Genomic DNA, 14,249 nt, shown 5'->3' on the forward strand with positions numbered 1-14,249 from the left:
CGCATCCGCAACTGCCGGAGCTCCGTGCATCCGCCGCGGGGCCCCTGCGGCTCGCCGGCCGCCGCGGGGCCCCTGCGGCTCGCCGGCCGCCGCGGCACCCCACCGCAGCTCCGCGCCTCTGCCACCCCGCCGAGCAGGGGCGGCCGCCGCGAGCTCCACCAGGGAGCCTCTGCCGCCGGGTGGCAGGGGAGGGCGCCGCGAGCTCCACCGGGGGAGCCTCTACCCGGGGGGGGGGGACAGGGGTGGGCGCTGACTCACGCGCGCGACGCGGTTGCCGGATAGGGACGGGCGCACGGAGCTCCACCACCGGGAAGCAGGGCCGGGCGTCGCGACCGCGCCTCCACCGCGGCCCGGCCGCCACGCCACCCCTGCGGCGTACCAGTGGAGCGGCGCCGGCGAGAGGGGAGGGAGTTCCACATGATGTGTGCGGGAGAGAAATGGGGCGGGGAAAGAAAGGAGAGATAGAGGTGGCATCGAGAGAGAGAGTGGGTTTTGGTTGGATAAAAAAATCTGACTTGTGGGTCCTATGGGTGGATAGTTGGTATAGAGGATGTGATATAGAGAATGTGATATAGAGGATGATGGGTGCAGCGAAACTGAATATAAAATATAGAATCTTGATGATATGGATAAAATATTCTTTATAGAGGATGGAAATAGAGTATGACGAGTGTGGATAGCCTAATCCACTACTGACTTACTAGATACTCCATGTACTCGAACTTCTTATCATTTAATTTTATGCTAAGTCAAATGTTTCGAAGTTTAACCAACTATTATAAAAGATATGTAAATTTTCATGATACTAAATATTGTACAATAATTAAAAATATCTTTAGAGTGTTTAATTTTAATTTATGAGATGGATGGTTCGTGAACATTCTTCTCGTTCTCTTTTATCCGTATCCTCACATATTTTATGTAAAACGGCATGAGATAACCTACAAATCAAAGTAGAATAATTTTACCTAATATTCTTTCTAGATTTAAAAATTTAGGGTATTTTTCTAGACTTCATTAGTACAAAGGTAGAGTGACAACGGACAACTATGCGGGCAACTATGGCTAGGGGTGTGTTTAGATTTTTTGGCGTAAATTTTTGAAAAAAAAATCTTAATATTTCGGAGCACTAAATAAAGTCTACTCCCTCCGTCGGCATCCTGGGAGTGTTTACAAAACGTTTTGTATGGATGAGTTGTAAATCGCGAGACGAATCTAATGAGACTAATTAATCTATAATTAATTTATAATTAGTAGATGGTTACTGTAGCATCACTGTTGTAAAATTATGGATTAAATAGACTCATTAGATTCGTCTCGCGGTTTAAACCCATACGTGCAAAAAATTTTGTAAATAAATTTTATTTAATACTCTATACATATGTTTATCCAAATATTTGATGTCTGGTGTAAAATTTTGGAATCTACACAAGGCCGTAGAAGAGTATTGCCGTGAGCCCCTTCCGGTCCCCTCGGTTTTCAAAAGTGAACGCTGGCCCGGCGAGCGACGAAAGTGTTTGTTCCTTCCCCTCCGCCGCCCATTTCAAACGAAACTGAATTCCTTCCTTCCCCTTCGCCTCCGCCATGGCGTCGGGCTCCTCTCACCACCAAATCGACCAGGTAAAACCCTAACCCTAGGTCCTGGCCGCATTCCCCTCCCTACCTCCATGCCCTGACGCCTCCCGCGATCTGCCCCCTCCGCAGTTCTTCCCGGCCACGAAGCGGAGGTCCTCGTCGCGCAAGGACGACGCGCCGCGACCCGGGCCGCAGCATGGGAGCCCCGGCGGCGCCAAGGGGTCCCTGGAGGGGTACCTCGTCCGGTCGCCTTCCACCCGTGCCACGGTGGCGGCCTCGGCGGCCCTCGCGGGCTCGCCGAGGGGCGGGGACGCGGGCGCCAGGCGGAGCCTCACGGCCGCTATGGACGTCGATGTCGCCTCCTCCCCTCCGGCGCCGGCGGTTGATGGGGCCGATTTGGAGCTCAGGAGATTCACGACGGACTTCCTTTCCCATTGCTGCAGGTGAGCCATTAGTGTGTGAAGCGGGAGGGGGGATCTTGTGCTTGTTCCAAGAACTGTTCCTTTGCAAATGACGGGTGTAACCTTGTTATTGCAGTGCTATCCCACCTTTGAGGGATGATTCTGAGTATCGTGAGCAGTTGGAGAAGAAGCAGAAGCGGAGTGCGAGTCAGTCGATCTTGGTTCCTTGTGACAATGCCTCTGCCAAGAAGCAGTGCATTGCTCATTGCAGTGGCTTGGAGGCTCTAAAGGTTGGGCCAGGATACATGATTCCTCCAATCCGGGCAGCTTTGTACAAAAGGTGATTCATGAGCTTCAATTCATAGTTTGGTTCTTTGCAGGAATCAGATGATAGTGTGGCCTTCAAGAAGCAATGCATCAATCACCATGGTGGCTCGGAGGCTGTGGAGGTTTGGTTCTGTCAGCAAGTCAAATCTAGAAAGTGGAAACCCTTTTCTCTGCTTTTTTTTTGAAATTTTTATTTTGCCTTTTAGCAGGAATCAGTTGAGGGGGTAAAGGTGAGTTGTGTGGGATTTTCAGCATTGCAAAGATGTAGCTTTACCCCAAATACTACACAGAAAAAAGTTGGGTTTTCTTTAGCCCCTGGGGACACCCCAAAATCTGTATCAAGGAATTCCCTTACTTCACCTGGGGAAGAATTCTGGAATGCAGCAATTGAATTTGCTGATGGAATATCTGCCCAGACAGACAAGGTCCGTGGAAAGCCTAAGTTTGATGCAGCAGAGGATAAGTTATCTTGTGCAGTAGCACTATGCTCTAAGACTCTTCCTAGAGCAGGAAAGGATGAGCATGACTGTCTTAATACAGTAGGCAGCAATGATACACATCAGATGGAGAAGTTGTCAAACAAAGTTGAATTTCTGGCAGCAAAGAGTCAGCATGTAAACAGCTCTCCTTTGCCTGTGAAGCACCTGGACTTCTGTCATGAGGATGACATCCAAGTTTCAGGTTTGAAAAAATGTGAAGAAAAAGGCAGAAATGAAGCTGATAATGTACAAACAAACCATGTTGAATTGAAAGATGGTGGCCTTCAGAGAAAAGAAAATATAAGGAAGGGTTCAATAGATCTTGTAAATGCAATGAAGACAAGTGCTCTTGATTTGCATACGGATTCTGCAGCCATGTTCCGATGTCATGGTGTATTCAAGTCAACAACCGAAGGGAATGTTCACTCAACTCGAGAGGGTGACAAAGATTCTCATCAAAATAAATCACTTGCCGCATATTCAAATGGTTGTCTGCCTAAGAAAGACACCAAAAGTAAATTTGTTTCTCAAGAAGTGGAAGCTAGCACACCTACTAGCTCTGTTCCTCTGAAGGACCACTCAAAGCTATCAAGTTGGCTCCCTCCAGAGCTTTGTGCTGTATACATGAAAAAAGGCATTTCGGAGCTGTATCCTTGGCAGGTTAAGTTTCTTTTCCCTAGTTATCTCTTTGATCCCTGGCAGGTAGCTTTCTGTTTCCTGACCATTTTTCTCCTGCGTAAGTTGTGTAATATTTTAGTATTGGTGTGGTGGCACACTCTGGTTAGTCATATGTCACAATTGTTACTCACCTTTATTTCAGTGAGTTGGTATATTCTTTGCTTTGATTGAAACAAAACAATGTGTTGGTAGTGAATTGCGTATTCTCAATTTGTTCAATATAGTCCACCATCTTTTATGACATCAAGTATCAGGTGAATAAATAAGTAATCAAGTATGCTATGTTGAAAAGCAATATTATTCTTTTATTATCATTTAAATATAATCCTTGTTCGCCACTCTTTGATTGTATTGATAATCCTTTGGCCTTTGTTCTCATGTCCATCGCAGGTTGAGTGCTTACTTGTGGAAGGTGTCTTGGAGAAAAGGAATCTTGTGTATTGTGCATCCACGAGGTACTTGCATCTCTTGCATGTTTTTCATACTTGGACATTGCCTGGATGCTTCATGTTCTCAGTTGTCCACTATTTTTATTTTCAAAATTTCTGTTCTATCTTGCTTTAATCTTATGTATATTTTTTTTGTTCTTATATTGCAGTGCTGGTAAAAGCTTTGTTGCTGAAGTTCTGATGTTGAGGAGGATACTGTCAAGTGGGAATATGGCAATTCTTGTCCTTCCCTATGTGTCGATATGTGCTGAAAAGGTTTCTAGATATTTACAGCTCTCTGATGTTCTGAAACTTCTGTCTGACTATTCATTTAATTTTTACAGGCTCAACATCTTGAACAACTTCTTGAGCCACTGGGTAGGCATGTCCGTAGCTTCTATGGAAACCAGGGGGGAGGATCGCTTCCTAAAGATACAGCAGTTGCTGTGTGTACCATAGAGAAGGCAAATTCTTTGGTAAATAAGTTGTTGGAGGATGGCCGTCTCTCTGAACTTGGTGTAATTGTAATAGATGAACTTCATATGGTAAGGTTATCTAAAGCCAAATTGCTACTCAGAAAATACTCTCTTTGCTTTTCTACTTTTTTTACTTACATGGTTATTTGTACTCAATCTTTTTTGCAATGTAATCCCATTGTCTTGGGAACTGCCACTTCGCAATATAAGTTTGTGGTGACATTGATAAAACTAACATAATTATTTTAATATTTCTATTCTTCCCCTTCCTTAAGTACAAGACATCTATGTTACACGGATACGGATACGGGTATCGGATACGATATGTATCGGATACGATACGTATCGGATACGCGGATACGCCATTTCTCGAAAAACACTGATACGGGGATACGGCTAGGATATTTTTAAAATTAATAATTAGAAGGCATTTGTCCAGCATTTGATGGATTTGCATCACTAATTCATATATTTATATGTTCATTTGTGAGAAAATAGAAGTTCTAGGGACTAGAATGTGAGAAGAGAATATAGAAGTTTCAGGGGCTAGAATGCGTTATAAATTCGTATATTCTTATGCTCTATAATTATTAAAAAGAGAAAGGGGCAAAACAAAAATAGACCAAACCTTATTTGTTCCACCCTCCACCCACAAACTGCTGCCAGGCGTCTCTCTCCCTCTCGACCTTCTCTCACGCCCCCCCGGCCTCCCCAATCTCTTCGTTCTTCTTCTCTCCCCCAAATACCATCTGCCATGGGCTCCCCGTCACCGTCGCCTGGCGCGTCACCTACCTCCTTCCTTGCGCGCTGCTCGTCACCACGGGGCTCGCCGTTCTCGTATCCAACACGTATCTATGGCGTATCCGTATCCGATACATATCGGATATGGATATGCCACCTCCCTTGCGTATCCGTGCAACAGAGCAAGACATTATTGACATCTAATAAGGGTATGTATTGGCCCACGTTATCCTAAATGGTATTAAACGGCCGTCTAAACGCATTTAGATGGTAAATGGCAGGGTTCCGTGGAGTTTAGGGCCTGGGCGGATAGTTAAACGGGTTTCCCGTCTAGACGGTCAAAGACGGGAATAAACGTTGAAGACGGCCTAAATGGAACGGCGGGGAAACGGTTCTGGACGCCGAAACGGGCGTTTCTCGACGCGTTTAGGTGATGGCCACTGCCCAAATCGACGGGGCGGGAGCAGCAGGCGGGAAGGGAATGGAGTAGCGGGAAAGTTGGCGGGCTATTGAGAGAAATTTGGGGCGGATATAAGTACCGGAGGCTAGGGTTAAGAGGAGATTTCTCCCGTTCCGCCCAGCTCGTACGCACGCCGCCGCCAGCTCTCGCGCCCGTGGCGTCGATCTGCAGCGCGCCGGCGACTAGGCCCAGCTCTAGCTGTGCGCGTGTCTCGTCTCCATCCTACGCGCGTCCCTACTCCGTCCTGTGCGCGTCCCTGCTCCAGCCGCCTCCGAGCAGCAGCGGCTCCAGCCGTGATGCCGCCTCCGACCGGACTGCCTCCCAGTCCCAGGTTCTGCTCCGTCCTGTGCGCGTCCTTGCTCCAGCTGTGACGCTGCCTCCGAGCAGCAGCGGTTGCAGTTCTGTGACTTCTATCATTTTCACTTGTAAAATATTCATTCTTACATGTAAAATTGACATCTATATATGTGCAAAACTGCTGAAACCTTGATACAACAACAACATAGCCTTTCATTATTCTTATTATTTAACTTTCCCAAGCAAGTTGGGGTAGGCTAGAGATGAAACCCGAAAGAAATAAGTTCAAGGTTCAGACACATTGATAGCTAGTCTCCAAGCGCTCCTATCCAAAGCTATCTCTTTAGAGATATTCCAATCCTTAAGGTCTCTCTTAACCGACTCATCCCACGTCAGTTTAGGTCTACCTCTACCCCTTTTTACATTATCGACCCGCTCAAGAAACCCATTACGCACCGGCGCCTCAGAAGGCCTTCGTTGGACATGTCCAAACCATCTCAACCGATGCTGGGTAAGTTTCTCCTCAATTGGTGCCACCCCGACCCTATTCTGAATAACTTCGTTCCGGACTCTATCCCTCTTTGTGTGCCCGCAAAACCACCGCAACATCCGCATCTCTGCTACACTCTTTGCTGGACATGTTGCCTTTTTGTAGGCCAACATTCAACACCGTATAACATCGCCGGATGAATTGCTGTCCTATAGAATTTGCTTTTTAGCTTTTGTGGCACCCTCTTGTCACAAAGGATGCCAGAAGCTTGCCGCCATTTCAACCAGCTAGCTGAAATTCTATGCCTAACATCTTCATCAATGTCGCCATCCTTTTGTAGCACCGATCCTAAATACCGAAAAGTATCCTTCTGGACCACCACTTGCTCATCTAGACTAACGTCTCGCCCCTCATGCCTAGTCGCGCTGAAATCGCACAACATGTACTCGGTCTTGGTCCTACTAAGTCTGAACCCTTTCGACTCTAACGTGCGTCTCCACAGCTCTAACTTCCTATTAACCCCTGCCCTATTCTCGTCAACTAGCACCACATCATCAGCAAAGAGCATACACCAAGGGATCTCACCTTGTATATCCCTTGTGACCTCATCCATCACTAAAGCAAACAAATATGGGCTCAATGCTGACCCCTAGTGTAGGCCTATGTTAATAGGAAAGTCAGTGGTGTTGCCATCACATGTCCGGACAAACGTCGTCGCATCTTTGTACATATCCTTAATGAGGGTAATGTACTTAGTTGGGGCTTTGTGCTTCTCCAAGGCCCACCACATGATATTTCTCGGTACTTTGTCATATGCCTTCTCAAGGTCAATGAAGACCATGTGCAAGTCCTTCTTCTGCTCCCTATATCTCTCCATCAATTGTCGTATTAAGAAAATTGCCTCCATGGTTGACCTTCCAGGCATGAACTCAAATTGGTTTTGGGTCACACTTGTCACTCTTTCTAGGCGATGCTCGATAACCCTCTCCCAAATCTTCATTGTATGGCTCATCAGCTTAATCCCACGGTAGTTAGTACAACTTTGAACATCCCCATTGTTTTTGAAGATAGATACTAATATACTTCTCCTCCATTCTTCCGGCATCTTGTTTGACCGAAAAATGAGATTAAAAAGCTTAGTTAACCATACTATTGCTCTATCTCCTAGACATCTCCACACCTCAATGGGGATACCATCAGTGCCCATCGCTTTACCTCCCTTCATCCTCTTCAAAGTCTCCCCGATCTCTACCTCCTGAATTCTCCTCACAAAACGTCTGTTGGTATCGTCAAAAGAGTCATCTAACTCAAGGGTAGGGCTCTCACTCTCCCCATTAAACAACTTGTCGAAGTACTCTCTCCATCTATCCATGATCTCCTCATCCTTCATTAGCAGTCGATCTGTCCCATCCTTAATGCATTTAATTTGGTTGATATCCCTTGTCTTCCGCTTGCGGATCCTAGCAATCCTATAAATGTCCTTCTCCCCTTCTTTCGTGCCTAGCCGCTGATACAGGTTATCATACACCTTACCCTTTGCTACACTCACAGCTCGCTTTGCAACTCTCTTCGCTAATTTATAGCCCTCGATGTTGGCTGCACTCTTGTCAAGGTGGAGGCGTTTGAAACACTCCTTCTCCTTAATAGCCCTTTGCACCTCGTCATTCCACCACCAGGTATCTTTCCCCTCCTGTTTGCCTCCCCTACTCACGCCAAACACCTCTGAGGCCACCTTCCGAACACATGTTGCCATCTTTAGCCATATGTCATCTGCGTCTTTTCCTTTTTCCCAAAGCCCCTCACCTAGCATCCTTTCCTTAAACGCTTGTGCCGCTTCCCCTCTAAGCTTCCACCACTTTATTCTCGCAATCTTGGCACGTTTGTCCCGGTGGACACGTACCCAAAGACGAAAGTCTGCCACCACAAGTTTGTGTTGAGGGACAACACACTCCCCAGGTATCACTTTACAATCTAAGCAATCCCGTCTATCCTCCTTCCTAGCAAGGATAAAGTCGATCTGGCTCGAGTGTTGTCTACTACGAAACGTCACAAGATGGTATTCCCTTTTCTTAAACACGATATTCACTATCAACAAGTCGTAGGCTAACACAAAGTTCAACACATCCCCTCTTGACTCCTGCTACCATACCCAAAACCCCGTGCACTCGCTCGAACCCTACATTAGTCGCACCCACATGGCCGTTGAGATCTCCTCCTATGAAGAGTTTCTCGCTGGTAGGCACGGTACTAACCATGCTATCTAGATCTTCCCAGAACTGCATCTTGGTGCTCTTACTAAGACCTACCTGAGGGGCATAGGCACTGATCACATTCAAAACCGAATCTCCAACTACCTACCGGATTAGGATAATCCGGTTGCCTTGCCTTCTAGCCTCTACGACTCCATCCTTAAGGCTCCTATCAATCAAGATGCCTACACCATTCCTACCCGGAATTGCTCCCGTGTACCAAAGCTTGAAGCCTGTATCCTCAACCTCCTTCGCCTTCTGCCCCTTCCATTTAGTCTCCTGAACGCATAGAATATTTACACGCCTCCTAATTGCTGCATCAACTAGCTCTCGCAACTTACCCGTTAGGGACCCTACGTTCTAGCTACCTATACGAATTCTAGTTGGCTCGGCTAGCTTTCTTACCCTTCGCACCCGTTGAGGGAAGTGCGAAGACCCTTGCTCATTTTTCACTACACCCGGGAGTAGATGTAGCGCGCCATTCAGGTGACGACCCGACCCTTGCTCACTTATCATCGTACCCAGGTCACGATACGACGCGCCCTTGGGGGGATGGCGACCAGGCTCTTGCCCATTTATCACCACACCCGGGTTCCGATGTAGCGCGTCGCTAAGAGGGTTACGCCCCAACGAGTTTCTTGTGGGTTTCAAATCCATTAGAGTGGCTATTTTTTATACTGGTTTGCCAAAACCTAACGCAACCCTCCTCCTTTACCCGGGCTTGGGACCGGCTATGCTGAGACGACTCAGGAGAGAGAGAGTCTTCCAGTCAACATAGACGGAGTTAAACCTTGATACAGTAACAAAACCGTTTAATCCGTCTAGACGCCGTCTAAACAGCGTCTACACACTCTAAACGCTAAACGGAGGGTCACCGCCCGTGTAGCGTTTAGCGTCTAGGAAAACATGGGTATTGGCCCGATGTTAATAACTTTAGTTCCTTGGTCAGTGTGCATTGTGGGTTGGATTTGAATCGTGGAACATATGGAGGGTTGCAAAATCCGGTATAGGTGTATCTGGGATCTCTGCACAATTGAACTAATGTACTACTGTATATGTACAATTATAACATATGCTAGATTTATCTGGTCAGTGTGCATTGTGGGTTTGGATTTGAATTGTGGAATATGGAGCATTGCAAAATCTGGTATAGGTTTATCTGGGATCTCCACACAATTGAACTAATGTACTACTGTATATGTCCAATTATAACATACTAGCAGTCGAGCACTAAAAAAAATAGAAGTTTTATCATACCCAACTAATTGAAAAGTGAGACAAGAAGGTACAGATCATGCTTCCAATTAATTTTGGTCCAAAGTGATGTACTTTTACGCTACTGCATTGTTGTTTACATTTTCTTTGGGTAACTATTTTTTGCCCAAGGCTTTGAATCCTTGGTTGCTAACCATCTTATCTAATCTTATGTGTTACACTGTTACTTTTACCTTTTACCTAAGTTTCCATATTATTAGACATAATTATTAAGAGCAATTTGCAAATAGCAAAAGGCCTTGCATCCTTGGCAATTGCCATTTGACAAGAAAGAATAAAGAAAAGAACCAATTTATCCTGGCTCTGGATGAATTATGGTCGCATGCTTAAGTCTTGAGTCCTAGCACATGTAAGTTAACAGGAAGCATGCTTTTTCCTTCCTCTGAGCTTCCCTCAGAGCTTTGTAATATCTAGGGCCCAGGATACAATCTAGCCATTCAAGGACTAAAGCTCTACTCTGACAGTATAACAATCCCTGGCCCTCCAGCCCTTACCTAAAGAAGCACATACGATGTATCTTTACCTGTTTGTGTTTACTTTCCCCCATGTCCCTGAGTTGGTTCTTTCTTCCTTTCTCCTACTTTCTTCCTTTCACCTGCTTTCTCTGTTGAACAGTATGTAATAATGTATACTAGTTAAGGTGTCTTCTATTATGCAATTGCATTATAGGTTGGTGACCAACACAGAGGGTACCTTTTAGAGCTGATGCTGACAAAGCTTCGATATGCTGCTGGTGAAGGGAATTCAGAGTCATCTAGTGGAGAAACTTCAGGCTCTAGCAGTGGGAAGATGGCAACTCATGGATTGCAGATAATTGGTATGAGTGCTACTATGCCCAATGTTGCTGCAGTAGCTGATTGGCTTCAAGTAAGATATTTATCGTTTTTTTATGTTCCTAATTCTATATACTTGTTTAAGTGATGCTGTAATATGTGGTAGAAAGAACATTACTAACCCCACAGAAGTTCAACTTAGTGTTGAACTTCATTTACCATTTTTGAAGAAAAGGTAAAGTTACTTGTATTTTTAACTAAGATCTGCTGACAAAGTAATTAGTTCGTAGGCGAATGTGACTATTCTGATATATCTGAGCAATTGTACTTCTTAACAACTGTACGTTGTCATCATTTTTTTAAGGCATTATAATGCCACTGTCTTTCTTCAGTTCTGAAGCCTAACTTGAATTTCTTGCTACCAAGTGACATGGCGTTGTTGTTTGTTCTGGTCAAATGGAAAAACATTTGGATCATGCTGTATCATTTGATTGATCTTTGATCCGGAATTCCGGATACAATAATCAACTTGCCTCTAATTTGCTGCGCAACTTAAAATAGCTCAGTGAACTAGACAAAAAATATGCTATCTATCTACGTATTATGGGCAATAAACCAAAGTTAATAATGAAGAAAACCTAAATCCTCAATAGTTCTGTTGGTAGATAGAGCCTCCAGTTGAGAGGCTGCCCACCCGGTCTGGAACCTGGGTGCTCACAGGTCGTGTGAGCATCACCTCAAAGGTATTCTCCTCTCTTAAGGTAAAACCATGCAGATGTGTTCTCTATGTTGTCTTCTTTTGCACAACTATTTTTTTTATCATCAACACACAGCAATGTTAGTCTCTCAGGATTTAGGTTTTCTTCATCATTATTAGCATATTTAGTTGTCTAGTTACTTTGTTATAGTATGCTGTTTTGTGATGGTGCTGACGTTTGATCTGTTTGGGTAATATGAATGATATCTAGTCAAATTTATATTATATTTTCCATATTAAAATGTTATTATACCTCATTACAACTTGTAGTTGATGTTTATCTTGTGCTGTTTTGTAATTCTAGGCTGCTCTTTACCAAACTGACTTTCGACCAGTTCCACTGGAGGAATTTATCAAAGTTGGTAATCAAATATTTGATAAAGACATGAATGTTGTTCGTGTCCTTCCAAAAGTAGCTGATCTTGGTGGCAAGGATCCAGATCATATTGTTGAAATGTGTAACGAGGTAATTTGATATGTACTCTGCAGGTCTCAGTTTTTCTCTGTTTCCCACCACATTTTCCAAGGAAATTGAATACTCTACTTGTTTTTTTCCAGGTTGTTCTTCAGGGTCATTCTGTGCTTTTGTTTTGCTCCAGCCGTAAGGGCTGTGAGTCAACTGCAAGACATGTTGCCAAGTTCTTGAAAGTAAACTCTGTTGGACCAAGTGATGTTAGTTCAGAATTTTCAGATGCTGCATCAGCTATTGAAGCCTTGAGGAGGTGCCCTTCTGGATTGGATCCTGTATTGGAAGAAACCCTTCCTTTTGGCGTTGCATATCATCATGCTGGTCTTACGGTATGGAAGTTACCATTTCTATCTTAATAAAATACACAAAAAGTCAACAATATTTTTTTTTCTTCTTGAAGTGTATATTGCTAACCGTGGAAGCAATTCCAATTTCACCTAATCCACAACTGGGCAAGGGTGTCAGGAGGAACAATCAGCCACCTCCACCCACTACACACACACAACAATGTTAGGTTTTCAGTTTTTATAATCATCAACAATTCTATATTTTTGGGTGCTGTTTCAGGGTTTGCTTTATCTACTCTTGACAATAATGCCAGCCAGATCATTGAGCTCACCATCTATGATTTGTTCTGTTTGATTCAATAAGAGTTACAACCTGTTATGTTGGCAGGTTGAGGAGAGGGAGATTGTGGAGTCATGTTACCGTAAAGGCCTCGTCCGTGTGCTGACTGCCACTTCAACTTTAGCTGCTGGTGTTAACTTGCCTGCTAGACGGGTTATATTTAGGCAACCTAAGATAGGTCGTGATTTTATTGACGGGACTCGCTATAGGCAGATGGCTGGTCGTGCTGGTCGAACTGGAATAGACACAAAAGGAGAAAGTGTAAGTGCAAGTTCTTTGTTCCATTTTATTGTACTTACAGAATGGTTCTCATAATTTACTAGCTTTGTTTTCATTTTTTATTTTGTATGTTCTAAATGTTTCTGTTTTTGTATGCTATTTTGACATTTGAAATCCATGCAGATACTTGTATGCAGGCCTGAAGAGGTTAAGAGGATTACAGGTATTATTAGAAGCAATTGTCCTCCCTTGGAGTCCTGTCTCTCTGAAGATAAAAATGGAATGACTCATGCAATTATGGAGGTTGTTGCTGGTGGGATTGTGCAAACTGCAAGTGATATTCATCGATATGTGCGGTGCACGCTGCTTAACTCCACTAAACCTTTTGACGATGTTGTGAAGTCAGCTCAGGACTCCCTTCGCTGGTTATGCCATAAAAGGTTTCTTGAATGGAACAATGAGACAAAAATATACTCCTCTACCCCCCTTGGTAGAGCGGCTTTCGGAAGTTCACTCAATCCTGAGGAATCACTGGTAGCTTACTTTATCTTTCCTTTTCCTTTATTTCATTTCATTTTGTTTAATCTTGCATGTTGCTGCCTGTAGGTTGTGCTTGATGATCTTTCAAGGGCAAGAGAAGGCTTTGTTCTTGCATCTGATTTGCATTTAGTTTACTTGGTCACACCCATAAATGTGGATCTTGAACCTGATTGGGAATTATATTACGAGAGATTCATGCAACTTTCTTCTCTTGAGCAGGTATGCAAGTCTTATGTTGTTCGTTCTGTCGCACTTTAAAAATTTATTGTCGAACTGTAATTCGAATGCACGTAGAGCTTTATCTGTTTTGACTACATAATTGTGAAAAAACTTTTATAGCGAACCAAATGCGATGAAAAAGTGAATTAAGAAAATGATAAGTCAACATCAGAATGTGTGAAACCTGTTTCAGTATTTTACATAACTATATGAATCTGACAATAATATGTTAACTGGAACTCTTTGTGTTGTACCTGGTTTCAGTTTACTTTTTCATAAAATTGACCTGGCGCATAAAGCAATGAACTGTTTTTATTAGTTTTCAGAATCCGGATGTGACACACAGAAAAATTGCAAACATCGAACTTTTATTGGTGGTGTTGCCATTACAGTGTCATAAAATGTATATAGCTGTGTCTTGCTCAACTTTATTGGTTGCAAAATTAAATCGTTGCGTACTATGCTAATTTGGAATGCGCAATCTCAGAAAGGGGGGGGGGGTCTCTCCTACTCTATTAAAATTCTGTTTTTTTTTGTTGGTATGTCTTAATGCAGTCAGTGGGCAATCGGGTTGGAGTAATTGAACCCTTCTTGATGCACATGGCTCATGGGGCGGCAATGCTTGTTCGTGGAAGGCCTCAGAGAAACACTGGTTTACGCAACAAGTCTCCCGCACAAGCTGGTGGAAGTTCACTTATTAATGAGCAGACACTCAGAGTGTCCAAACGCTTTTATGTGGCTTTGATGTTATCAAGGCTTGCTCAGGTAT

General features: G+C 44.1%; 1 protein-coding gene across 5 annotated transcripts in view; it reads left to right on the top strand.

The window, feature by feature from the left end:
- Nucleotides 1-1,481: 1,481 nt before the first annotated feature.
- LOC120666046 (helicase and polymerase-containing protein TEBICHI-like) overlaps nucleotides 1,482-14,249 on the top strand; it is a 30,840-nt gene continuing 18,072 nt past the window's right edge. For 3 of the 5 annotated variants that reach the window (XR_005671522.1, XM_039945835.1, XM_039945836.1), the window contains exons 1-15: nucleotides 1,482-1,620; nucleotides 1,705-2,018; nucleotides 2,113-2,266; nucleotides 2,357-2,425; nucleotides 2,510-3,442; nucleotides 3,851-3,915; nucleotides 4,059-4,164; nucleotides 4,233-4,433; nucleotides 10,546-10,743; nucleotides 11,711-11,872; nucleotides 11,965-12,204; nucleotides 12,551-12,763; nucleotides 12,905-13,255; nucleotides 13,328-13,480; nucleotides 14,036-14,245. Coding sequence is in view for 3 of the 5 variants with exons in the window: in XM_039945835.1 (XP_039801769.1) it covers nucleotides 1,585-1,620; nucleotides 1,705-2,018; nucleotides 2,113-2,266; nucleotides 2,357-2,425; nucleotides 2,510-3,442; nucleotides 3,851-3,915; nucleotides 4,059-4,164; nucleotides 4,233-4,433; nucleotides 10,546-10,743; nucleotides 11,711-11,872; nucleotides 11,965-12,204; nucleotides 12,551-12,763; nucleotides 12,905-13,255; nucleotides 13,328-13,480; nucleotides 14,036-14,245 (3,405 nt within the window). In the remaining 2 variants the exon portion in view is untranslated. The remainder of the gene's footprint in view (nucleotides 1,621-1,704; nucleotides 2,019-2,112; nucleotides 2,267-2,356; nucleotides 2,426-2,509; nucleotides 3,443-3,850; nucleotides 3,916-4,058; nucleotides 4,165-4,232; nucleotides 4,434-10,545; nucleotides 10,744-11,710; nucleotides 11,873-11,964; nucleotides 12,205-12,550; nucleotides 12,764-12,904; nucleotides 13,256-13,327; nucleotides 13,481-14,035; nucleotides 14,246-14,249) is intronic. The other 2 variants (XR_005671523.1, XM_039945837.1) reach the window with 1 other exon arrangement.

Source organism: Panicum virgatum, chromosome 3N (genome assembly GCF_016808335.1).
Source record: "Panicum virgatum strain AP13 chromosome 3N, P.virgatum_v5, whole genome shotgun sequence".
In the NCBI taxonomy this organism is placed as follows: Eukaryota; Viridiplantae; Streptophyta; class Magnoliopsida; order Poales; family Poaceae; genus Panicum; species Panicum virgatum.